Source organism: Melopsittacus undulatus, chromosome 3 (assembly GCF_012275295.1).
Source record: "Melopsittacus undulatus isolate bMelUnd1 chromosome 3, bMelUnd1.mat.Z, whole genome shotgun sequence".
NCBI lineage: Eukaryota > Metazoa > Chordata > Aves > Psittaciformes > Psittaculidae > Melopsittacus > Melopsittacus undulatus.
The window spans coordinates 40,052,930-40,079,905 of NC_047529.1; the positions used below are offsets into that span (position 1 = coordinate 40,052,930).

At 37.9% G+C, this 26,976-nt stretch overlaps 1 protein-coding gene and 1 non-coding gene across 2 annotated transcripts; both read right to left on the reverse strand.

Annotated features, from left to right (window-relative positions):
• Window positions 1-858: 858 nt before the first annotated feature.
• Window positions 859-22,748, reverse strand: LGSN (lengsin, lens protein with glutamine synthetase domain). Its single transcript, XM_005153314.2, has 4 exons — window positions 22,719-22,748; window positions 14,310-15,327; window positions 4,339-4,517; window positions 859-2,058 (listed from the first exon to the last, which is right to left on the reverse strand). Exons 1-4 carry the CDS (start codon window positions 22,746-22,748, stop codon window positions 859-861), a joined length of 2,427 nt encoding a protein of 808 aa, XP_005153371.2.
• Window positions 22,749-26,583: 3,835 nt separating this feature from the next.
• Window positions 26,584-26,702, reverse strand: LOC117435973 (5S ribosomal RNA). Its single transcript, XR_004549518.1, has one exon. It is a non-coding gene; the product is annotated as a 5S ribosomal RNA (ribosomal RNA).
• Between the last annotated feature and the right edge of the window lie 274 nt (window positions 26,703-26,976).

The window sequence follows — 26,976 nt, forward strand, 5'->3', positions numbered from 1 at the left end:
CAGTCTAGTAATTTGTTCTACGATCATAGAGCAACATGCGACCCCAGCAATCAGGGAAAGTAAGCCAGTTTATTACACCTGTAAACATTATGCATCTAAGGATCTTGGTACATCATAAATTACATTTCAATGTCCATTATCAAAATCCTGCCACTTTCCACAGACTTCTACCTGGTACCACTTTATTTCTCTGTAACACTGTGATGTTTTCCAGACTCTCTGGTCTAATTCTTCCTTGATATAAGTTTGTTATTTTGTTATAGCTGTAATGGATAGAAGAAAATGATACTACTACTTAACCATATCTTTTACACGCCTGAAAACCACTTTTAACATGTATACCCTATCTCCTCTTTCTAAGCTAAACATCGTCATTCAGCTTTTCCTGGTAAACGCATAGAAGTCAGATTCTTCTGGTTTAGCAATCCTTTAGCTACTGGGAGAAATCCCATAACTATGCTGAACAAGAAATTTCTCTCCTGCCTCAGTTCTTTCTTCCCCCTGCACTGTCCCCTACATTATGTTATTCCTACATTTCTGCATATTATGCAGTCCTACTGCAGTTGCTTTTCACCATTTCACCTTCTCTTTTCTTCTTTTCATCAGCAGGCCTGTTCAATTTAAAAAAAAAAAAATACAACCCTTCTTTTTAAAAGCCTATTCATGCTATTTCATGAGTATCAGTTTCTGCATTGTCCTGAATATACACAGAAAATAAAATGTAATCACCATGTACTATACAAAGGAGGGGGGAAAAGTTCAATGCTTAAAAACATTTTAAAATATATTTAATAATTTCAAGGTTTTTAGCCATTCACTGTATGCATTTACACAGCATCACTACAGAAGAGTACTTTTCTAAATAAAATACCCCAAACATTTATTTCTTTCGCTATCCATTTCTTCAGTTTCTAACTCATAATGTTTCATAGCAACAAAGTATCGGATAAAAGTTTCACCTAATGCTTCCTTAATGCAAGAATCTTTCTTGAGTGCAACAAGAGCATCTTCTAGTTTCAGAGGGACTGATGAATGTTTCAGATCACTAGTGTGATTTTCTTCTTGGAGCATATTGTCATACCTAAGCTCTCTCTTAATTCCATCTAGACCTGCAGCAATAGTAGCAGCAAGCACTAGGTAAGGGTTTGCTGCAGCAGAACTTAATTTATTCTCTATGTGAGTGCCTTTTCCACCATGACATTTGACATTAAAGGCACAGCTGTTATCATTATATGCCCATTTTGCATTTACAGTCTCTTTTGACTCCTTACTGTACTTAGAATAAGGCTTACGGCAGCTGGTGGTAGGAGCCATCAAACAGCTGATAGCTGCTGTGTGTGCCAAGAGACCTGATAACCAGTTTTTTCCAATATCTGAGAGCTCCTCAACTCCATAACCAGCAGAAAACAAATTCTTCTGGCCATCCAAATCCCACAGGCTATGTGACAGAGCCCCTGAGTTGTAGAATCCTGATTCTGAGAAAAAGCTAGCCACATAGTTATACTTCTTAGCCACCTCTTTAATGCCTGTTCTAAATGTGAAAGCACTGTCAGCAGCATCTATGCCAAATGCTGGATGAAAAGTGATCTCCATTTGCCCAGGCCCAGTGGAAGAAGAAAAGCTTTCAATGTTGGCACCAGCATAATACATTCCTTCAATGAGCTCCTGAATGAAGGTCTGGTCATGGTTATTTAGTATCGTGGCTGCAGGAAAGGATATTGTCTTTGAATTTACAACCTCAGTAATGCCATAAATACAAAATTCATAAGTGAAGGCAGAGCGCAGAGAAAAGCCATTGTCCTGAAGCTGGCTCAGCTGTTTCTTGGCAATGTGCCTTGGTGAGGTCATTAGCGGGTTACCCAGCACAGTGAAGGAATCACATATCACTCTTGCAGTCTGCTCAGTCCAGGGTAGCACACGAAACGTTGATAAATCCGGGTTCAGGATTATGTCACAATTAAAATTGGTTGCATTTATGTAATCTAATTCATTATCTTTAGGATTCAGTGTCAGCTCAAGGTAACTTCTGGGCATGGCAACACCATGAATTGCTTTCTCCTATACAGAGAGCAGAATGACAGATTACAAATGAGAAAAGAAATCAATAGTATTTTTACGTATGTAAAATATATAAAACCCAGATTCTCAGTAAGAGCAATTGTATTTTTCCTAAAAACACTGAAATGCAGTGATCACTGAAGTGAAGAGCAACAACCAGTTACTTTGACATTATGAAGCAAAACAACTTTCTACAAGGTTAGTATGAAAACCCTGGCACCAAATATCCCAATTACCATTTTTTAAATTTCCATAAAGGACTAAAACAATGTTTAACACTTATCTTACATGGTATGTATACAACCATGGGCATCACCAGTTAGGAGCAAACTTTTCAAGTCAAACTTCTATTTATAGTTACTACATTAGGCTTCCATATCCTCTGAGCATTTCCTTTACATAGATCCAAGTGACCACACAAGACAAAACTTCAGCCTTCAACTTCTCTTTACATGCCAGAACACATACCTCACTGGTTTTCAGATTGAAAGTTTAACTGAAAATTATCACTTCCTGGACTTAGTAAGTTTGGGGATAAAATGTAGGGAAGCACCTCCAAGTGAAAAATCATTCAAATGTTTCAGTATTCTGCTTCTAGGTAGCAAACAGGATAAATTCATAATTATACTTTCTTCTCCATTAGAACAGGGAGCTTCAGTTTACAGAAATAAAACGCAAATAGGACACCAAAGAAGGATCCTCTGCCTTCAAACAAGCACTTTTACAACTTACCTTACATTCAAACCTTTAGCTAATGAAAACAGCTCTTATGCCAAGTTCTGTCAAGGGAAATTTGGTTCATGTTTGCAACTTACCTTTACTCTTCTAAGGGAAAGGGCTGCCATCTGAGTGAGCAGAGAAGACAAAACAAACCTAGAAAGGGGCAAGCTCAGATCTGAAAGAAACCCAAAGTTTTGCCTAGCTAGATGGAAAATTGTTTAAATACTTCAAACTGCATAGAGTGGCTTCTCTTAAAATTAATAAATTAAGTCCACCTTCTCTTACAGAGGTGGCAGTCCAGTGGTAGCAATTCTCCCTGTATGACCCCCATAACCAAAACTGAACAGTATGAATACTGTTAAAAGATGTCTAAGCTGCCCTTGTGATAGCAAAAGGTGTTAAAGGTAATAACCCTATAGTACTACCTCTCCCTACTCTAACCCCACAATGTGAAAAAATGAGAAAAAAAATCCTATCAGTTGCTCTGTATGCATACATACAGATGTGTGTACACATACACATTGTTTTATGTCAAAAGCTTCACTGTCATGCAGAGCCCCAATGTGTTCAGATGGTAAGATAGACACAAAAGCTGTCTTTGAACAAGCTGACTAGACGTTTGCAATTTGATATAGCAATTGAAAGAGAAGTTGCTATCAACCTACCACCCCTCGCAAGAATTCAGATGACTGAAAGTTTATTCTTATAAAATCCACATAACATCAGAGAGAACAAATTGCTTCTAGGTGATACAGTTGCAGTTTAGCAATATCGAAAAGGGAAGTAGTGAAATACAGCTTAGGCTTCAGAATGAACTTCAAACAAAACTGCTCTACATCTTTTCACGTTCATTTCTTTTTTTGTGATCCCTCAGTATAGCTTAAAATATTCATAGTGAAACATGAGTGAAAGTACAATGGAGTTATGCACACAAAGCAATATACTTAAGTATGTCACTGAACCAATATACTGATAGGGCTGATCAGTCAAGGATATATGTTGTAAGGATTTCTTTCTAATTTGGTTCTTATTTTCTGAATCATTAATATGGCATATATTGCTATTAAGTCATCATGCAACTCAATAGTATCTTCAGGTGATTGTTTACTATAAAATTTCTCATAGCTAATATCATTTTCATTCAGTCATTTTTTTTTATTCAGTATTTCCTCCCTTCTTTTTGCCATTTAGTGATGTGCAATAAAACAAAATCTTTATAATGCATTGAACCTGAAAAAAATAATCCTGAAGAAAGTGATTATTAGAAGTCCAAGGTACTGAAGTTACTAGCCTTATTAATTAGATTACTATCTGGGACAGTGGAATAGTTTTCAGTGATGTAAAAGTCCAGATCCTTTGGGAGCATTAACAAGTGGAGGGAACAGATAATTTGTTCTAAGCTTGAGTTTCTGCCTGCACTATGAAAAAAAAAAAAAAAAAAAACAAAAAAAAACCCAAAACCAAACCAAAACAAAAACAACAAAGAAAAAAAAACATAGCGATTAAGGACAGGGCCATGAAAACACATAAAGATACAGTTAGAAACCGAAAAACACTTACATGAAAAAAGCGAGAAGGTATATTCTTTGATCTCGACACACCATGGAGGTCTATTGATTCAAATCTCACAAACTGTACGTTGTCCCTGGCCATCTGCTGCTTAATAAATTCAATATGAGAGAATAGTTGAAGGAGAGTTGGACTTCCAAGGCCGTTCACATCAGGCTCTCTGCTGGATGCTATAAATGAAGAGGAATGGTCACATCAAGCAAAATAATGAATGCTGGAATACAAGCTGTTTCATAGTGTCATAGGGAGAAACTGCCATGGAGTGTAAAAGCAAACATAAGAAAAATATATGAATTATGAAACATTTTTGTAAATAAATACACTTACTCCATCCTTCCCACCCACCTTCCCTCCCACTCCCCTCCCCCCAAGATGTCTACAAAATCCCTTATTTTTTTGAATGGCCTATAACTAACTTTTTTTCAAGTTGATGAGAGAACATAGGGGAATTATACGGAAAAGCCAGGAATTACTGAGGGATACCTCAGCTGTTATGTTGAGTGTTTTGAGGAGCACAAATAAGTGCCGTATTTCCCACTAAAAACTGATAGAATTCAGGTGCCATATTATTTCAATTCTTTTGAAAAAAACATGGATACAGAAACATGATAAAAAGGACACTTGTCTTCTACTAAACGTTTCTCAAGACCTCCTGAGGAGGTCTACCATTTTCCCCACCACAGGCAGCAGACTTTTAAGAGAAGTTTATGCATTTATGCATTTGCTGTTATAGAGCTGTCTTAACTGTATTACAGCAGCTGTAGGACTGTATAAACTTCTTGAAGTGAAAGCAGTAGCATCTGAGTGTAAGTTCTGTAACGGATCAGAGAGCAGGGCACAGTCACATCCTCTCACAAATCTCTCAATCTCACAGCCTGCTTTTCTTTTGAGTATCTACATATTGTTATTATTCAAGTTAAACTACATAAGGTATTCATTCCCATTTAGTCAATAAGCTAACAAGACCAAGGGTAATATTTTATATTAAGATATGAAAAATGTGAAAAAAATATTTCTTTCTACATTTCTGGGAGGAAAGTCCTCTATTATTCCTGAGGTTACAATCAGATGAATTTTTGCAAATCTTTGAGATCCACAGTGGAAGATCATTTTAATGTTAACAACAATTCCCCACCACCCTTCAAGTGGAAGTTAAAAGCCTTGTGCTGAAGCACCTTGAAGGTTGATGGAATACTCCTGATCCCTCCAGTACCAACTCCAGGGACAGAACTCTGAGGTTTTTGCCTTTTTACAAGCAGTGGTCAATCCCTTATTCTACACGTTACATTTTCTGTCTACCACCTGTCACACAGATTTTTATGCCTTCATATTATTAAAAGCAAAGTTTTACTGGCAACACTTCACATAAGAATATTGTCAGGTTTTGACATAAATTTTGCATTCTTACAATGTTCTGAAATGTTGCATTTTAAATTTACACCTACTGAACAAATATTTTTCAGGTTACAAACATATAATTCACAATAAACAACAACTTTGACCCATGTAATTCTTTAAATCAGTATTCCTAAGATATAGAAATTGTATAAAATAACTAAGAAAAACACAAATTTGAATGCATGTATATTGTGTATGAATTTATTGTAAAAGTAAAACTACAGATATACTTTATTTAAACATCTACCAATGGTAGGTAATTTTCAAAATGTTATATATATGTATTCGTCATCTTCAAGCTAAATTTATTTGCATAAAAGCACAAATAAATCATCGGATTATATGAAATCACATAAATCAACAGAAAATTCCTATAAAGTCACTTTTAAAAGATATTAAGCAAGCAAAATTATAAACTAAAGAAGAAAGAATTTGTTTTCTCCAGTTGGACTTGTTATGATGCATGATAGACCTTTTTAAATTATGAGACTAAAATTTATATACTGGTCTACTACTAGTCTGAAATTAGGCTATATACTAGTGTAGACAGCCGGCTAGCCAAAAGACAGATGCTTATTAATTTACAATAGCTTTTATCCAAAATCTGTTAGAATCAATAGAAACACCCCTACAGCCTTCACATATATTTTAGATGCAACTCATCTTTTATATCATTTGCAGATTATCTTTCCCATAGAAATAATAAGTCTATAAATACTATAATAAATAAAAAATACCATAATGACTTAATATCTCTGACTGATTTTTGGAAACATTAAATTGGATTTGTTTCTTAAATAATATTTCATTAATAGCTACTAACAATACTTACTTTTCTCTAGCAAAGGTCCCAGAATGTATTTCTTGGTAGCCACCAAATGAATCACTGGCAAACTAAGTCCATGAAGCCAATGAGGAATAAAGTTTGGAAACATATAGTAGGGAATTGAGTACTCTGTCTTTTCCCAGTTCATACAGTCATTATCCAGAGCATTAGTTACTGGAGATAAAGTAGCTAATACGTAAGTATTAGATAGGTCTAGATGATTGAGATACACCGTCTAAAAGTCCTACATTCTTATGAGGGAGGACTGTGTTGATGAGTATACTGTTTTCCCAGCTCTCTGGGTCTCTAGAAATAATGGCTTTTTTTTTTTTTCATTTCAGAAAACCTGCTTGTGGAAATATGTATGTAAATTTCACAAGATGCTCAGATTTTGATTCAGATTTTCATTTTGAAAATCAAACAGAAATCCAGACTTGTCATCTTTCAAAATGATCATCATTCACCAAAGGAGAATGGTACATACAGATTCTTAGATATTTATATCAAATTAGTAGGACACAGAAAAGCAGTTTGTTTTGCTATGGTTCTGTCTGCATTTCCCATTTAAGTTACCACTGAGAAACAATTAGTATTACAATAATCTTCCATAATTAGTACAATCAAATTATCTTAATCTATTTAAAAATATTAACACAAAACTAACAATATTGCTCAAAAAAATCTCCAAATTTTACAAATTGTATTATTATTCTTTACTGTGGAAGAGTGGTGTCATTCTTAGGTTGTTAATATTGAAACAATTTAGATTGCTGAAAGCAGCTGACATCAGGCTAGGGCAAATAGTTAATATCAGCTTTATCTTCCCAACAACAGAAAAGTGCCACAACAGAAAAAGTGCATAGGTCCCTGATCAACCTGTCATTATCTGCTTATCCAAAGAAATCCTTTCCCATGGTCCCTTATTAAATCACACTGCAGCTAAACCAAACAATTTTTCAGCTCTGTAAGAGGTGAGCGTGTCAAACTGATGAAACAAAAAGAACGTGCTACATGTTGCCAGGGGACTTCACAATGACAGGAACAGGCTGACCTAACAAATGTGGTAATATAGGAAACTCTTCACTGTGAAACACAACCACAAATGTAACATAAGGCAATAACAGCAGATACTAGCAGGTAGACTCCAGATAGGAATCATACATTGGAGAAGGAGATGCGTTTCCATCAGTCCTTCCCCAGTCTCTTCCAACCACTGCCCCTCCAGCAGCAGCTGCTGCACCGCACACCCTCCTGCTGCCTGTGGGACGGGGTTTTCAGCATGCCTCAGTCCCATGCAGTGCCAGAGCACACACCCCTGTGCTCTCTGGAACACTGTGACACTTGCTGCTGTCTCAAAGCAGTAGGGAAATAAAAAACCTTGCAAGCATAGGAATTACCATGTCAGTCAAAGCAACGTTTCATCACATATTGCTGTCTGGCACCAGGTATTAACAGGAAAGGCAAGGTGCTCTTTGCAAAATAATCTGTCTAAACAGAGTGGGTTTTGCAGTTCCTCACTAAAAAGGGGGTTGTTGTTAGGAACAGGAAGGTTAATATCCAAATTTGTTTTAATTTCTTCTTCATCCTAGGAAATCTGACACCGGGTGCTGTGAAGATCTGTGTGAATACTGACACCCTTTAAAAACAGATACATTGTGCTGATGATAACCACTAGCAATGAGTCTCACAATGTAATCGCACATCTGCACTCTTCTAAATCCATTGGAAATTACTGTCAGTACTAATTTAAATACATATGCTCTTCCTTACAGGATTCCAGTTTGGGTATTTAAGAACAGACAGTCTATCTGATTTGTACATCATGTTACTTACTGTTCTCATATTTGCCTTCAAATGTTAACAGCCTCTATTTCTGAAACCTCATGTGACAGCTTTTCCTATGCTAGATATCATTCTTATTGCTACTTTTTAAAGCCTTTATTTTTTATTCCCACTTGGTTTTCAACATAGTAAATAAACATGAGCATCAGGCTACCTTTGATAAGTACTATTGATGTGAATAGTGATTAGAAGCATTTTCAGTTGAAACATTATGTAATTTACATTTCTTTTTCACACAGAATAAAGTTTGACCAAAAATGTTCACTGATAGGTCAGTAAAGTATTTGATTTCTGCAGTCAAGTACATAAAAAGTTGTTTCTTACCTTGTATTTTTGCTCCCCAGCAACTACCCTGACAGAGTAATAAATATATAAGCACTAAATACATTTCCCCGATCTGTTTGATATTGATACTTCCAACTTTTTTCCCGTTTCTTTGCCTCATGATAATCTGCTTTCTTTTTTAATCTTAACTATGAAGGCTTTTTTACTGATATGGCCGTGGGGAAGTTCAGCTCTTTTGAATGAGTTTTATAGGTAATTTAGAGACCAATGAACAGCTTCAACCATCCGTGAATTATTTTTTGCAACTGTATGACAGCAACATGGTACAGCTTCTTAGAGGAGCTACATTATCAAGAATCAAATACAAAATAAGATTTTATTTTTCAATAGATGAAAGATAAAATAGATCACCTATACTTTTTTATTTTGTGAGCCATTTTATTTAAATGACTCTTCTTTACTGAATAAGAAAGTGATCAAAGTTTTACAGAAAGGTTAGAAAATATTTCATGTAGGCAAGAAGATTTGAAAACAAAATATGCAGGTGTCTGGAAAAAAAATAAAGTGGATAATACCCACTGGAATCACCTAACTAATAATCCCAAATATAATGCATCTACAGTGGCATGCCTTTCTTCAAACTCAAATGAAAAATTTGGATTTCAGGAACAAACCACTGAGCAAAGCTGCATGAACTAAGATATACACAATTGCAAACTAGGTAGCCTCTTCTGGTCTAAACATGTTTGACCTAATTTTAAAAAATTGGGTGAGAATGAGTTCTAATGGGAAGCAAGATTATTTAAGGAAGAGAACATTTTTGCATGGTACTGAAGGTAAGGACTAAGCTCTTCTTGAATATATTGTACAAGGAGAGGTGGATGACAGAGACATCAAGAAAAGAATGCTTACACTATCCTTACACTCCATCTAAACTAAATGGTTTTGTCAAACTTTCATTATTACTAGAAAGAAAATAAACATCTCCAATGGGTGGGTCTGAATGCACCTTTCTCACACAGTCACAGGATGACTAGCTAACTACAGACAATAGAGACAGATGAGTTGGATCTTATCTGAAAGGGGACAAAATAGATCAGAAAAATGGGATGAAAGTGTTGAGTATTTTTTTGGTTTGTATAGATTGAGGGGGAAAATGGAAAATCATAGAATCACAGAGCAGGAAGATTTCAGCTATTTCAGGTATGGAAGATAAAGAACTTGAGAGCTTCGGCATGCTTTAAAGAAAAATAGTTGCTTTTAAGGCATGTGAGGTAAAAAAAAAAAAAGGAAAGTTGTATATATCTCAGTTTAGAGGGAAAAGGAAAGAAATGGGTGGAAAAGATGTTTTTTTTCGGCAGAAAAGGGCAATCAAGAAGGTTTAGAAAAGAGTGAAGCTTCATCCCTGCTCTGTTCAAGTTGAGTTCAAAATGCATGAAAAGAAATATTGGAAAAAATATATTGAACTACAGGTAAGGCAGCTCAATAGACTTTTGCAAATGAAGAAGGAACGTGAAGGAACAATATGGCTTTGGATTTTCACTTTAGGAGAGATGCAAAACCAGCGCAATTGTATCAAATACAAAGCAGAGAAGAATAGCAACTGAAAAACACAGTCCCAAATAACCCCCAAAGTAAGACTGATTATTCTGAAGGAATAACTGCAGAGGCAGTGAATACGTAGTGTCCACTGATCTGATTGTCCACTTACAGCTCCCGAAGAGTCTCTGTTTCTATTTTCTTCACCACTGGCTAGACTTACTGAACAAAATTAGTGCTTCCAGGTAAGCACAAAGGACAGTGAAATCACAGGGGGAGTTCAAATTTTTTGAAAAGTGTATGGACAAATTTCTTAATTTCAAGGGAGCAAAGGGCCTGAGATATTTCTTTTGCTGAAGTCTTCTTTTCTTAATTCTACCCCTAAATACTAGGTATTATAATTTGTGACTGCCCTATTACTAAAAATAAGAGCTTTAAACAAGTTTAAAGTGACAAGATGAGGTTATTCATTGTAAAAGAAAAGGAAATTGATTTTAGGACTGATGACATCCACTCTTAAGTATGAAATATAGTCTGTTAGTATTTACTTGATATGCTTTCTTTAAAATCACAGTTTAGCAAAGGAACCTCATGTTTGGGGTCAGCGCTTGCATAACATTTCATGTGATTCTTGAAGTGTTCAAACTTTTTCTATCTGTGCATTTGAAATTTCAACAGTCACTTAGGTAGCTACCGATGCCTGCAGCTACAGCGTAGACGTATTTTCTTTCTTCAGAAATTTCATTCTCCTTCCAACAGTTCCTGATTCTGTGCTGGTCATATTTACATGGCCTCACTTGGTATGTGCTCCAGAAGATGAGCCCTGGTGAGAGGACCTACTCCTGGAGGTGTTCAGGTTTCTGGGTCCCAGCTCTGCAGTCTGCACTCAAGCAGATTTTAACAAACATTTTATCCCAGCTACAGACCAAGAGATAAAAAGGGAATTCAAAGTCTCAGGTGACAGCCTGATTCCAGTGTGGAATCAGGCTACCTGGAGATTCTGTTGTCTCATAAGTTTCAGAGGAGAGATTTCTCCTAAACCTGTGTGGTAGCACCAGGCTCTGCAAGTCCCTGTGACCATACACAGTACAAGTCATTTGAAGTCCCTGGCTGTGGCAGCTCATCTTCTCCTGTGACAAAGAGAAGTCCAATAGTGTGGTGCACCATGATCCTTGGGAACTTCATATTGCTCAAATAAAGTTATTTTCTTTGGACTCCTCTCTGGCTATTATAGCATTTATACTATTATACTATTTATACATTTATACTATTAAATTTAGTAGCATGCAGAGCAGATGTGAAAACATCTAAGTTCAGAGAGGTCAATATTACATTCTTACAGAACTTATATTCTGTGCTGTGTACACTAAACATATACTGCATGCATGCATTCATGTGTATGCATGTGCGCATGTTATGAAGTGTTATATTATGCTATATACACAAAATTTTATCTGAAATTTTACTCTTTGGAATCCTCCCTCTTGGTCTCCCAAGAATGCAGACACAGAACAGCTTAAGAAGCACTTGATTATTAATGACTACAGACTAATTTGCAGAAGTGTGCATCATTATCATATACAGAGATATAACCAAATAAAACTCCTAAATTCAGGTTGGTGTAGTCAGCGTGTTTGACTAATTAGCTACATGTGTTAGTTTCTATCTTTCCATGGTGATGAATTAGATTAGAAGAGTTTTAACTTCAGCTCAAGTTTCACTGACACTGCCCAAGTAATATTTTTTGTACTGGCCCAAATAACTTGCATGTATATCTCTTTTCTGTTATTTTTTTTCCCATGTCCAAGCACTTCGGGTAAAAGTCCTGACAAGCAATGGACAAAATGCTCGGTCAGTAATATTTTCACATTTTACAGTCAGAATTTTGAAAAAGTATATGGATTTATTATTTCAGAGGGATATTAACCATGTAACTAACATGACTGTATTTCAGTTCTCTGCAGTACACTGAAACAGTGAAGCTCAGCTACATGTCTTAGCTTTTTTAATGCTGACATCATCTATAGATTGTCCCTTAGCTGTGTACTTTTAAAACAACAAGGTATATTCTGGCACTGGCCGTAGCACGACATTAAGTAGATCTGAAATACAACCTCTTGTAATTTTTCCAGATATTTTGGATCAAGATTTGTAATTTGAGTAAGTACAAATATTTAAAAGCTTCCCAATTACAAGACACTGTATTTTATATATACTCAGTGTCGAGATATGTTTAGATCCAAGACTTCAGGCGCTTCAGTAACTAAAATACTTAAGGTAATATTTTAGTCATAAAAATTAAATATTTATGATTTCATATCATCATTTTTAATAATTTATCACTGGCAGCAATTAAGCACTCTTTATGCAAAGGCTCGTTAAAGAGTGCAGAATTTTATCTAAAAATGTCTTCTCTCAAGTTACTGAATGTATTCAATGAAAATTAAATTTCAAACACCTACATTTCAAATTAAGTTGAAACTATTTCTCTGCATTCCATTTACTAGTGGAAACACAAACTGAGCCCTATAATTTGTTTGGTCACAGAATCACAGAATCCCAAGGGTTGGAAGGGACCTTGAAAGATCATCTAGTCCAACCCCCCTGCAAGAGCAGGGTAACCTAGAGTACATCACACAGGAACTTGTCCAGGCAGGCCTTGAATATCTCCAATGTAGGAGACTCCACAATCTCCCTGGGCAACCTGTTCCAGTGCTCTGTCACTCTTACAGTAAAGAAGATCTTCCTGATGTTAACATGGAACCTCCTATGCTCCAGTTTACACCCATTGCCCAAATGGAATCCAAACCTCATGAGATTCGAAAACTTTTGGAATCAAAAGCATCAAGTGTAGGCTGAGAAATAATTATCTAATATCTTTATTCTTGTAGACATGAGTAGAGAGTGATTTAAGCACGAAATATCTTTTCAAAGCTTTATATTTTTCATGCAGTGCCCTGAGTCAGGACTGATAATGTTCATCAGTATCTTGTTCAGGCCTGCTCAAACTGGGTTACACAATATGCCTACTGAGAAATCCTACTGTAGCCAATAACACTTATATATTCAGATTTTCTGTTTTCAGAGTGTACATAGCAGTATGTCTACCCTTCTGAAAGGAGACTTAAAAAACAAAAAAAAAAAAGCAGGATAACTTAATATTGTGGTAAAAATTGTTACTATTATATTTTATTGCATAGTTAATGATGGACAAAGTATTTTATCAATGAAGAGATTCGTACTTCTTGTATCAGTGAGATAAGTCAGAGGGTAAGATGCCTATCCTGAAGAGCCAATAATATGATCCAAGCCTGATGCTCCTACTGGAAACTTATTAATCTGATACCTATTCAACTGGCAAATTGGTTTTTGTGTGCTTCCTGGAATAGACACAAAACAAGGAACTGCTCAAGTCCATTACATTACCATAGCTAATGGTAGCTTTCAGTTTGCTGATTTAGCTAGTCCTGTAGTATAGCTTTTACAGTTTCTAAGAAATCACAGCATATTAGTAGCAATTAATTGGCTCTATAAACACTTCCGAAATGGACTTACTGAACAGCATGAAGATTAGTGGAAGTTCTCTGCTTCATTTGCTTTTCTTCCCCTATAGTTTATATGAGATGTTTTTGCATTCCAGTCCTCCCCTAGGACAGATATTGAAAACATCATCCCTACATGGGAGCAATTTCTGCTGCTGGAAAGGTTAACAAAAAGGACAAAAAGAACCCCAGATGCCATTAGGGCTTTGCAATGTCCAGAAGACTTTTGGGAAATTTTTCCTGTGTTCAGTTCAAATGAGGAAATATTTCAGTTGCAGTGAAGAAGACACAACCATTTCTGTGTGGCAGGTTTTGGCAGCAGCTAAGCTTCATAAATGCTTTTACTTCAAGAAAAAAAAAATGCATAGACATAGAACGCAACTTCTGACCCATCCCAGTCACATGGAAACCACAGGCGACAATTCTCTCATGCACTAGCTCTGACTAAAGTTTACTGCATAACAAAACCCCACAAAACAATAGGAACATTTTCTTTAACAGAACAGCAGGTGATGTTTAAATATCCTTACCAGCATGGTCTGCAGGGGAGTCAAAGGGAATCTCAGGAGTATTGCTTTCTGCATGTGGAGAAACTGCAGGTAGTCCCAGAATGAGTTGTTCCACATCGCTTCCTGCTGGTTGCTGCTGATCAGACCCAGCAGAGCTGAGGACCAGCAGAGGTTTGCTCTGTTGCCCCATTCCCTCCTTGTGGAAGCTGTGGTACTTTCGGTTCTCCTCTCCAAAATGGGGACTAAAAGACTCAAAGGGTCGGCCCTGCTTGTCAGCTGTCCTGTCATGGGGTTTTATGTTTTTCTGAGGGAAAGGGCCACCTGCCTTGCCATTGTAATTGGGCCTAGGAGCAGGCAGAGAACCTTCACTCAGAAGGTTTTTCAGCTCTTGCAGGCTTCGTTTAGAAAGTCCAGGTGCCCTTTGGAAGGACTTTGCAGCACCGTGTCCTTGTGTGGTTGCAGTACTGCATCCTTGTACAGATGTAGTACCACCGAGGGAGCCCATATTTGTCACATGAAACTTGACATCTCTTTCTTCCACCCCACCCTGTTCTTGCTTGCTCTTTGCCTTCTCATCACACTCTTCCCTGCAAGCTGACTCTGCACACATAGTTTTCCCTCCACTCCTTGCAGGTTGCGCACCTGTGTGATGCTTTAGTTTAGCTGTTGCATCTATTTCCTCATCTATTTGACCTAATATTCTTTTCCCAGTGGCATCATTCTCCTGTTTTCCTTGTGTTTCTCCAGACATGTTTTCTTTCACGCTGCTGTCAGTATGAGAACTGTCACTGCCCCCTGTGTCCTTCTGCACTAAGGGAAAGCTAGTTGGGTTTTGAAGAGATGGGTCTGATTGTGGTCCTGAGCAACCAGTAGTTCCTTGTCGAGGACAGGGATCTGGGATTTCTGAAGTGCAGGACAGCTCCATCTTCACATTTTCTAGAGGAGGAACGTACTTTGTAGGACCTTTGACTCCCTTTTTCTTTCTGAAACCACATATATTGTTGCCATCAGCTTCATCATTGTCCCTTTCAGATGTGTTCTGTAACCAGCAACAAAATACACAACTAAATAACAGGCATGAGTGAAACAGAACATGGCAATAGAGTACCACCAACAGCTGCATTTACCTTGTAGCACTTCCATTAATTCTTGCTGATGGAGGTCTCTGTGGACACTTACTGACCCTCAAATTCTGCTATTTTGATTTTTAAAAAATCTCATGCAACTCTTTTTCTTATGTTTAAGAACAAAATTGGTGAAAATACCTGTATAGTTTGGGGTTTTTTCAGATTTAGTGTATTAAAATACAGACATTGTACACTGTGTGACATCATTTGTCAAACATTTGCCACATGCGACCTTTAAAAGTGAAAAAATATGTATCTTAATAATTACATGTAAGTATATTGTTGTTCATATTAAAAGCATTTGTATATTTAAAGAAAATTTATTGTCCTGGAACACAGAACACTAGCAATCCATGTAAGTATGGGGAGTAAAACCTGAAAATAAACAGCTTCTAAATGAATTTCAGGACCTAAATTGACCAAAAACTGAAACTTCAGGGCACCGATAAAAAGGACAAACCCATATTTGGATATGCAAATAGGAAAGAACCAAAAGATGTAGTTTACCTTTATATACGGCATTGATATGATTTATATTATAGTGCCAGGAACAGATTTCAAAATGGTTGTAATCATGTAGAGAAGGTGCAAAAAGAGCTATAAAAATTAATTGCTTGCATTATCCCAAAGAATATCAAGAAGCCTGATAACTATTACCACAAATGTGATTAATCTGATGTTGACTGGGAAAAGAACAGGAAATCAAAACCAGATGCATTCAAATTAAAAACCTAGTGGGCATTTTAATACTGTGGGTGATTAATTACTTCACAAACTATCAAGATACTTAATGAATTCTCCACCTCATGACGTCTTAAAATAGGCTTCTTAATACGGTTTAACCAAAATATAAATCACTCTGTAACCAATTACAGTTATATTGTCTCTGAATACCTACTCAAGCATGTATTTAAGACCTGGTAGCTTAACCAGCAGTCCTTTGTTTGTTTGGGTTAAGCTGGAATTAATGCCTGTAAAAACACTGGGAGATCAAGATATATTCTCTGAATTAAACCATTCTTTACCTTTTCCACAAAGGAGTAATCTGCACTCTTTCCAATTTCTCAGTTTCCAATGAAATAGGGGTCTGCACGAAAGCAAAGTGAACAAGGCAAAAGAGATTCCTGTTGGCAGACAAAAGCCCATAGAAGAGAAGGCAGCAGCATCTGATGTGCATATGGAAGGAAACAGTTACATGGTCTCCATTAAGGTCATTAACACCTCCCTTTTTCTATATTATTCCTCCCTATTTTTCCTATTTTCTCATTGTGCTATTTTCCATCATTTTATAGTCAAAAAAGGCTAAAAAATTTTTGTTTTAACACAGGCTCATAGAAGTATTCTCTTCCTCTCTCCCTCTTGCTCTAAATTTTCGTGACATCCTGTTTACAGCTACTCTGGGAGCTTGCCAGGGCATTGCTGTTAGCGTGAAAGGCAGCTGGCTGCCAGCTCTACAGGGAGAAGACACCCTGTGCCTGCAACTCCCATGCACATATCTTGACAATGTTTGTGGTACCCACTTGCAATCAAACACAGAAACTGCCTCATTCACAGCATAATTGCTTGCTTACCCCAGTTTTAGCTTTCAGTTTTTAATGAACCCATTTCTTTATCTAAGGGGTTTGGCATGTTCCCATAATACACCATAATATACACCCCACAAAACAATTCTGGGTATATTGCTGATACCTCTACACATTCACCCATGTAGAATATGCCTAATTCCTACAGCTCTGTGTCACTATGGAATACAAATGTAATGAAGGAACTTTCCTGAATAATAAACCAGACAAAAACCTGCTTATAATGGAGACCTATAATGGAGAATTTTAACACCTCCTTTAGTAATACAGGAAAGTGAATGAAGCTGGTGGGCGGAGAGAGAGTAGGGATGGAGGAACCAACATCTGCCTAATGGAAAACGCAAATAATTTTGAAATAAAGAGGCCTTAAATTACATTTCTAGATGTATAAAATTATTTTTGAGAGAAAGAACAGATCCAGTTATAAAAGCTACAGTCATAAATGGATTGTAGTTTTTAATGGTTTATGAAAAATATTTACTTAATTATCCTCTGTGGCAGAGGTTGCTGACATTAAAATATCCTGGTTTCTACTCTGTGAAGTTTTCAGAACTGTTTTGTTTCCTTTGAATAACTTGAAAACAGTAACATAGTCGTAACACCATCTGCATTTTTGATTTATAATGTATTCCCACTCTCTGTGCTCAAAAATTACCACTGAAAAATTTGATGTTGGATTTTTTCCTGTTCTCCCTATTGTAGATCTCTGAAAAATGGTCAATAAAATAACTGAAGGAAAGACAAGCACATCTTATTTTATAACACCTGTTTACTGAAGCCAGACAAAGAGTAATTCATGTATAAAAAGCAAAATTTCAGAAAAATGCCTGTCCATAACATTAGCCATTCTAAATTGTTTCAGGAACACAAGGTGCCATCCCCACATTATAATTCTTAGCAAAGCAAACTCCTTCTGAACAGACATGAGCAGGATAAGGACTAGTATCTTGTAAATTTGTTAATATAAACATTCATTTGCAATAGAACTCTGATAACTAATGTGTTATGTATAGTAGTTTCCCTTGTTAGTAGTCTACAAGTCCACATATAGTAGTCTACAAAGGCTACATAGAGAAATTGGGACTATGGTGCTGCATTTTGGTCATAGACCTAAAAAATATATTACACCCACACTCTTACACAAAAGCAATGATCATTTTACTTTCAAATAAACAAAAGTCCTGCATTTATGCAGAGAACAACCTATTAGTTACTTAAGGTCCTCAGCACAAGGCACACTGGCTATTTGTAGAAGAATTACTCCATTTCTAAATAAACTCAGATATTCACAGACTTTCATTTAGAAATCTTACATGGTATTTTCCACAGTGAATTAAACAGGGCTAGGTTTGTTGCAAGGTACAAATACAGCATTCCTTTATATTAAGGATATTCATATGTATTATGGACTGTCATATGAGTTATGACACAGCCTTAGTTGTCTAGTGATTTATGTGGTATCTACCATCAGAAAAGGCCTAGTACCTGAGCACAGAGGGGAGAGTACCCAGAAAATGGGACTTACTTAAAAATTATCTATTTAACTTTGTACTACTAGCATTTTTATCTTTTTTCTGCAGAAAACAAGGTTAAGTGAAATGGCAGCTTGAAAGTTATGCTGCAAATGAGCTGGATATATATTGTGACTTAACCTTATGGAACCACGTGTCCTGTACTGAAAAGAAAGCAAAACAGTTACAGCATTAATATAGCAAGAGTTCTGATTTTTTATTTCATTGCTGAATATTCTTATATTTTTGTTGTTGTGTAGCAACAGTATCAGGAGATACTAGAGCTTCTTGAAATTTCTTTTAGCCAGCATTTGCTTCAGCAGCATTCAATTTTTGTTTGCTTATTTTCAAGTGTTTACTGGCACCCTAAGTCAGAACTTCAGCCTTGAAATTTTCAAAATTTGTTTCTCTTTCTTAGTAAGTGAACACACACGTTGTAACTCATATATTCCTGCCAGAAGGAATAAGGAACATGTAAGCAGTGTGGGCCACATTATGGAACCAATCTGAGATTTAGATTTTTCATTCTGAACATTCTATTTAATTACCATTTACAGGTATTAAAACTGCCCCAAGTTTTGATTTCCATCAAGACTTCTTTCTCTAGTACTGCAACTAGTGATGGTACACCGATTCCTTTTGCACTGGGGCTTTGTGCCTGGTAGGGTTTCCGTAGAAGCTGACAAGCACAAGCCCTACAATAGATGGAATAGATTTGACTTCATATCCCATTATAGGTAACTTCAGCTCATACAAATAACAGTTTCGCTTATCTTTACTAGATACCTACTGTATACTTTGAGTACCCAAGAGTCTCGGTATCTGAAGCCATCAAGGAATCATAAAGGCTACACTCACACATTACAGCACCATGCGGGTAGGAACAGGATAATAGTGGACAATATCAGCAAGTATTTCAGCATTTTACAGATGAAATTGCTTGCTCTACTTAACCCAATTATATGCCACTTCTGGCATGCTGTCAGGCTTTTACAGCTGATAGACATTTTATAGCTTGTGATAACACAGAAAACATACATCTAAAGCAATTTTTCTTAATCGGTTTGTGTTCACTTTTAGGCTTTGTACAAGCTCTGAAGTGGAACATTAACTATATCATGAAATACAGCACTGCTAAAAGGCAGTTCATCTGTAAGCCTGCAGGTTGAGAGCATTTGGAAATGTAAAGTGCTGCCTTTGGGAGGAATAACACATGCTGAGTTTTCTGGTGTGTGAAACACAAGTGAAAATCTAAGGCAATTCTTGAAATTTTGCCTTTATAGGTTACTGAAAATATGTTCATAATGTTTGATGAGGCAAATTCAGAGGCTACAGAGGGGACCTTCTGTTTTTCTCCTACTTTTTGTTTGTGTCATGACCTCAGGCAAGACTGCAAATGCTACTGCAATTTATAAATCTCTCTCAAAAACTTATTGAAAAAAAGAAACAGGGAAATAAGAAAAAGAAACACTATAGCATTTGAGAGGGAGAGGTGGGAAAAGCAGAAAATGAGTTAGTTTAAAAGATGTTCTTTGTAACTGGATGAATAGCTGCAGAAGGATTTCTATCACAGAAGAAGGTGAAAGAGGCAAGGTACAATGCTAGCAGGAGCCTTTGTATATCTAATCAACAAGATAACCCAATGTTCTTGTTACTGGCTACCCAAAACAGTAGAGCAAACACTCAGCAAAATGTACTGGGTCTCAGGCACTTTCTCATTTTCAGTTTTGTTTCAGATCATTAACCAATTTTAGACAGTATTTTAACTGATTGTGAAGAGGTCAAATTGTGATGTTCTTTCTGAGCTGCTAGTGATTTTCCAAGAATGAAAGATTAATTTTGCAAAGAACACCAAAATGTCAAAATCTCGTATAACTAAGAATTACAAAAATAGGGGAACCTAAACCAGAAAAGTAAAAAATATGTAAAGTTTGGTTGTCTGACTTTTTTTATTTATGGAAAGTTATACTGTTTCACTTAAGTTCGACTTTCTTTTTCTCTTTCCTATCATAAGATAGGAAAAATATTGAAATAACGGTGTTCAGTTTTCATGTTGAAAAACTGAAACAAAATATTTCCAATCAAAAAAAAATCTAAAAATATTGTTAAGTGAAGCTGCCGTGACATTATTCACATTGTTTGAACTTCTCCTTTTTCCAGTTATATTTCAAAAGTAACACAGTTTTTCAAAACAATTCAATTGTTATTAAAGCATGAATGATGAATAACCTTTCCTGGCCCACTCTGGCTGTTGCCAGGTTACCCTTTACAGCTCCCCCAGGTTGGTACAGTCAAGTTTAATTAATCTTTTAGTCTAGTAGCAAATTTCAAAAACTAGAAGTCACCATGGGATGCTGCTTAATACTTTACACAACAGTACCCATAAAGCAAGTATACCCATGCCCAAGTGCTTTCCTTGCCATTTCACTTGACAGATGAAAGCATTGCCCAACTGCTCCCTCAGTAACCAGGCATTGAAGGAGCAGAGGACACAGGAGCAAATTAACTACCATTGGGAATTAATGCAGCTTCACTGGAGTCACTGGAGCTACACAGATTTGCACCAGAAGGCAGTCTGGCCATAGAGTCCTACAGAGGACAACAACACAGACATTTCCAGGGAGTAGCTCCAGGCACAGAGATGTATTTTGGCTCTTGCATGAAGCACTAAAACATGTGCTATGATAAACAGACAACACTGGCTTGTAAGAAAGAGACATGAAGATCACAGCACATTGTCAAGATATTGCTGTGACTAATTTCTCCCTCAGTGACCTTGGATGAAGTGGCTATTTGAGAGTGATATACTGCCACAAAAACCTCCTATTTAAAGGCCTACAAGTGGCATAAATATCAGATGCATGTGCTTATTGTGCAGGTAGAGAAGCTGAAGCAGAATCTTGCCATGGGTCACAGGCAGATGTGTGGCAATATGAGCAGAAGCAAAGTCTCCTTTCTTCTTAGAAACTTTTAAATATACTCAAGATTATCAACGTCCTTCATGTGAAAATGAATGGAATGAGTGTAGCACACAATACTGTGCCACTTATTTTCACATCTCACAGACTGGTACTCCCATCCAAAGCTTTCATAATATAAACAATCATTAGATGAGCTTCTCAAGGTCTCTGCCTGGAAACAGCAGAACTGACCTTGTGGCAAGGTTATTTACAAATATTTTCCCTTGGACTATGCCACCTGTACCATGTTAAAAAAAAAAAAAAAAAAAGGTAAGATAGAGTCTCAAAATGAAGAAGCTGATCTCGCCTTCAAAGTGATTTGGGACCACAAAGGTACACTGGTGGTGTCATCTCCAATTTATGGCAGTGTAAATGAGGGTTAAAAGCAGGATCCATTTAACAGTTGACTAATCCTCAGGAAGACATTTGAAAGCGAATGGACTTTACCAGACTTTTATGTCTAATTTCTATTACTCTTTTCATATACAAAGATGGTCTAGGAAGCAGCCAGTGACTCAGACTAGGTGCATCTCTAGCATATAAAGTATCCATTTGTTCACCTTGATAAAATTGTCTAGTACTCAGGAAGTCTGCCTGCAGCTATTTCCAAGCCACATTACATCTTTCTCTTAAAAAAGCATTTTAATTTCTTGTTTTCACAATGAGATAAATACAACAGGCACTTCTTTATTGTTTTGTTTGCTTGTTTGCTTGCTTGCTTTCTTGCTTGCTTGCTTGCTTGTTTACGTTTTTTTTTTACTTTATCAGAAAGTATACATTGCAAATTCAGGACCAGAACCTGTTTTAAAATCTACTCATATAGAAACTGAGCAGACCCACTTAGGTCAGTAGCCTTAAGTCAGACTGGTCCACAAATTGTGCTGCTTTTATTTACATTAATGAAGCCAAAGCCAATCTAATTTCCCATGAATATTAATTGGTCAGATTTTAGAACTTTACTTTTATTACTTTAGATGCATTGAAAAGCATCATTGTAAATGAAAGAAATAGGAAATTAAAATGTGTTAGAGTTGCTTCCTGAAGCAAATCAAGGGGTTTTGGCTTAAAGAAGAAGCCTTTCTTTGATCTGCATTTGCTTCAGAATTAGACCATGCTCAACATACATGTATGGAAAGCCTTGCATATCTTTTACAATGAACTATTCATTTACTTGAAACCTTAAAGCGGATGCAAAAAGTATTTTATATGAGCATATCTGCTTAGAAATCATTCACAGTCAGTCTCTTACCTGCTGAATGAGACCCTCGTTTTTGTTCATGTCCACTTCATTTTAGTTCAGGTCACCATTAGAAATGGCCTAGTAAAAACCCAGTAGAAAAACATCCTATTTATAGGCAGAGATACAATAAAGGTTAGTTAAAACAGTATTGCTGTAAAGTTCTTTTCCCAGAAGCCCAAGCAGATGTTGGACCATAAAGAGCAATCCCAGTGTGTCATGGCCAAGAGCAACTCTTTCTGGAACAGTGCTAAAGTAGTAAACTGACAAATGGACATTACTAGCTGCATGCCTGCCTGGAAACAAAGACAACTGAGTATAAAATTGTTTTGCTCAACTTTTCTCCTCACAAAAGGCTTTTGTCCTGTAGCAAGCCATTTCTGTTCTGGAATACCAGCTATTGTTGGGCTCCTTAGACGTAAAACTTATATTGGGCATTATACCAACAGTATGTTATTGAGGCACATGGACAGTGATTTGAAAGGCACAGCACATTGCGATAATAACATGCAGTACTAGCCTGTTATTCTAGGTTCTTGCATGTTGTTAGTATTGGTGGATGTAGCTGCATTAAAATTGTGGGGAGAAGTCTTTTTTTGCATTAGCTATCTTAAAGTATTGTAAATATTAGATAGTTAAGCTTGTCTTTCTCATGCTTTTTTATTTATCAGGTTTCAACAGACTGTGTTTAACTGACACTTTTTCATTCAAGTTCCTTTAGCTGATACAACATTACAGGATGACCATATCATGTGTGCTTACAGTAACCCTTCCCAATAACTGATGAATCAATAAACTCAAGTAAGCACGATGTTAAGGTTGGAATATACTTAATTAATATACTTTTTTTAAAAAAAGTTAAAATTGCCCCATCAAAATAATGACTGTGAGTTAGGAGCTATATTTCACAAAAATCTTAGGTATTGCCAGTGAAATGCATAAATACAGGTGCCCAAATCCCAGACTGTGATTCCAAAAATCCTTCCTTGTCTTAGGAACACTGAAAGGCCAGAACTCCTAACTTTGTGTCTCCATCTGTGCTATTTCTGGAACGGCCCCTGTTCTAAACTGCCCCATTTGTCACAGAGCAGAGCTGGCAACAGCTGCAAGTTTATTAGTATTCAAGAAATAAGCTTACTTAACATTTTGTCAAGCAGACATTTAAGAAACCAACACACAGTACACTGCATAGGACTGGCCTCATGTAAGACAGGCCAGACAGAAGTCAACATTTTGTTTGTTTGGTAAACACATAAATGTATTGGCTTTTGCAAATCATAGGCATTGCTGTGTGGATGTATCTGTATGAGTTCACAAAGCTTGCTAAAGACAGAAAATTAGACAACAAGCTGAAAATGGGCAGAACTCTTGAGCAAAATGGAGTCACATAGCAAAAAAATTTGTAAGGGTAAAAGAAAATGGGCTGGTTGTTGATATAAGAAAAGCTAGTGCCTGGAAAATATAAGGTTAAAGTACTTTTAGCCTAACTTAGGTCGAAGATAAAGAACAATGTTTGTGTTGTAAGTCTGTGGAATTTAGTGGTCCCACTAAACATGAGTAAGTTGTTTCACACTATCCTTCTACTTGTCAGTTAGTTTAGAGACAGAGCCTCCCAAACATCTGCTAGCTTTGGATACTCCTTGTCTCCCTGTCCTGCAATAAATTTTGCAGGAAGGTCACGCTGTTCTAAACCTTTGCCAGCTATCAGAAGGATTACAGATATGGCTGGTTTCAGCTAGTTTTGTGATTACTGGGGCATCCAACTGTGTCAAAGGTAAAAAGTACACTGCGAGGAAGACTGCTTACTTCATCTTGAAGACCTCTACTCACATGAGGAAGACTGATTACTTCATCCTCAAGACCTCTGCCCACAATCACCGGAGAGCAGTGCACAGACGCCAAGAGGAGTAGACTTATGATAATACGTTCCTGGAGCTAGTTACAATATTCCCCACCTATACATGGGAATTATGAATATGTATATGACTAATGCAATAGTGAAATTATACAAACCTGTAACAAATGCTAATCAGTGCTCCTCTGGCTATGGTCACGTGCCCAGCACTGTTGCTTTTGCTTTATTGACTTTGTCCCTCAATAAAACCTTGTTATCTCATTGTCATGGTTTGAGCATGTTTTGAGGGTGTTTTTTGTTCAAGGTTTTTTTTTTCAGCCAGGTGGGAGGGGAGTCCGGGAGGAAGGAGAGACAGGACACCTGACCCAGGCTGGTCAATGAGGTATTCCATACCATAGCACGTGATGCCCGGGATGCATACTGGGAAAGAGAAGCCTGGAGGGGAGAGCTCTGGAGGAAAATGGAGGAGGGAGCACATGGTGCTCGGCCGGGCAGGGTGGAGTGAGTTATGGGTCGGTGGCTGGTGGGGTGTTGTATTCTCTTCACTTGTTTGCTGTATCATTATTATTTGTAGTAGTAAATGGCAGTAGGGGTTTTGTGTTATGCCTTAGCAATTAAACCGTTCTTATCTCAATCCGTGGGGGCTACATTCTTTGGATTCTCCTTCCTAACTCTCCGGGAGTTGGGGGACTTGGTTTAAACCACGACACTTTTTGGCGCCCAACGTGGGGCCCGAGGGATTGAGATAAGAACAGATCTGAGCGGATTTATGGTCTCTTGTCACAATGCTGATTTATTGGCTCTTAGAGGTTTTTCTCTGGATCTCGCTGTTTCGGGATTTTACCGGGTACTTGGTGTATGGATTGGATGTGTTTGTGTTTGTGTCGGAGGCTTGTAATACGGTGGGGCTCCGGCAGCAGGGGGGGATGGACGTGGCCGTGGACTTGAACTTGTACCAGGCCGTCCCGCTGCTCTTCGCCGTCCTTGTCCTTATCCTCGTCGTCGTCTGTGTGGAGCTGCGTGAAGCCAGGAAGGAGCGGCCCCGGGAGCTGCCGGCAGCTGAGGCTGCCAGGGAGAGCGGCACGGGGAGCCAAACGGCTGTGGCAGAGCAGCGGGAGCAGGCGGGGGAGGAGCAGAGCAGGGCGGTAGCTGAGCAGGGGGATCAGGCTGTGGGGAGGGTGAGTCCTGCGGCCGTTCCCGACCCTCCGACGGCCGAGAGTGTCCCCCGGAAGTCGCCCGCCGACCCCCAGCAGGATGCAGGAGACTACGCAGCACTTCCCAGCAAGGCAGAGGAGGAACCGAGTCCTGCGGCCGTTCCGAACCCCGCAGCATCCGAGAATATTCCCCAGAAGTCACCCGCCGAGCCCCAGCAGGATACAGGAGACCAGGCAGCACTTCCCAGCAAGGCAGAGGAGGAAGATCCGGACTCGGGAGAAGAGAAGCGGATAGTGGGAGAGCTGGCAAGCACGGCAGCTACATCAGCCCCAGTGACAAGTGCAGCAGCATCATTTGAGAGTTCTGACGGTTATGAATGGCTTTTGGGTGCCCTTGGGACCTGCCTGCTGATTGTGATGGTTTTCGGCATGGTGGCACACACACAGAGTGTGTTCCATCCACAACCATTTTGTCTGATCCCAAAAGTTAAGCAGAGTCAGGTCTGGGTCTTGTCTAAGTTTAGACAAGTACAGAGGAGCACCAGTAGACTGTTCCCAAGGCTGGACAGTCATGAGTGGCAGGGCATGTGGGACAGTATAGCCGGGTATCTGATCCACTGGGCCCCTCCAGTGCTTTGGAAGCATTGGAGGTGGAAGGCAGCTGTATGGAGTCCCCAGCAGCAAGCTGTAGAACTGCTGAAGGGGACGGTGAATGATTTTGGTGGGCCCAGATACTTCAGGCTATCAGTCCAGAGATGCAACTTAGAGATGTCTCATGATCGAGGGGTGGACTTAAGAGTGATGGTGTATTGAAAATGTGGGATCTGGGCATGACGTGAATGGTATGGAATAAGGGGTGGATAAAAAAAGCCTACAGCACCCGAGATTCCAAGGCGGTCTCCCATCCAAGTACTAACCCAACCCGACCCTGCTTAGCTTCCGAGATCAGACGAGATCGGGCATTTTCAGGGTGGTGTGGCCGTAGGCCCAATCTACCGTATTCCCAAGAGGAATATCAATTTTTCTAAAAAAAAAAAAACAAAAAAAGGAAACTGGCTTTTACATGTGCATTTAGAAAGCCATTTTCTTCACTAAGTTTTTGCAAAAACTTGTTTTCACGTGGGTGTGGGAGTATTCATAAAACAAACCTCTCTACAGTCTTTCCCCCCAAAACAAAAGCTCCAGAGGAAGGTATGCTAAAAGAAAGAAACATTCAGTTAGTATCCAATAGAGAGAAAATAAAATTAATGGTATCATGTTT

Excerpts from the sequence above, each read along its gene's own strand:
- LGSN (XM_005153314.2), bottom strand. The coding sequence starts at position 22,748 with ATGAACAAAAACGAGGGTCTCATTCAGCAG. Across the intron at positions 15,328-22,718 it reads ACGAGGGTCTCATTCAGCAG|AACACATCTGAAAGGGACAA; the intron begins GTAAGAGACTGA and ends TGCTGGTTACAG. Across the intron at positions 2,059-4,338 it reads TACCTTCTCGCTTTTTTCAT|GAGAAAGCAATTCATGGTGT; the intron begins GTAAGTGTTTTT and ends CTCTCTGTATAG.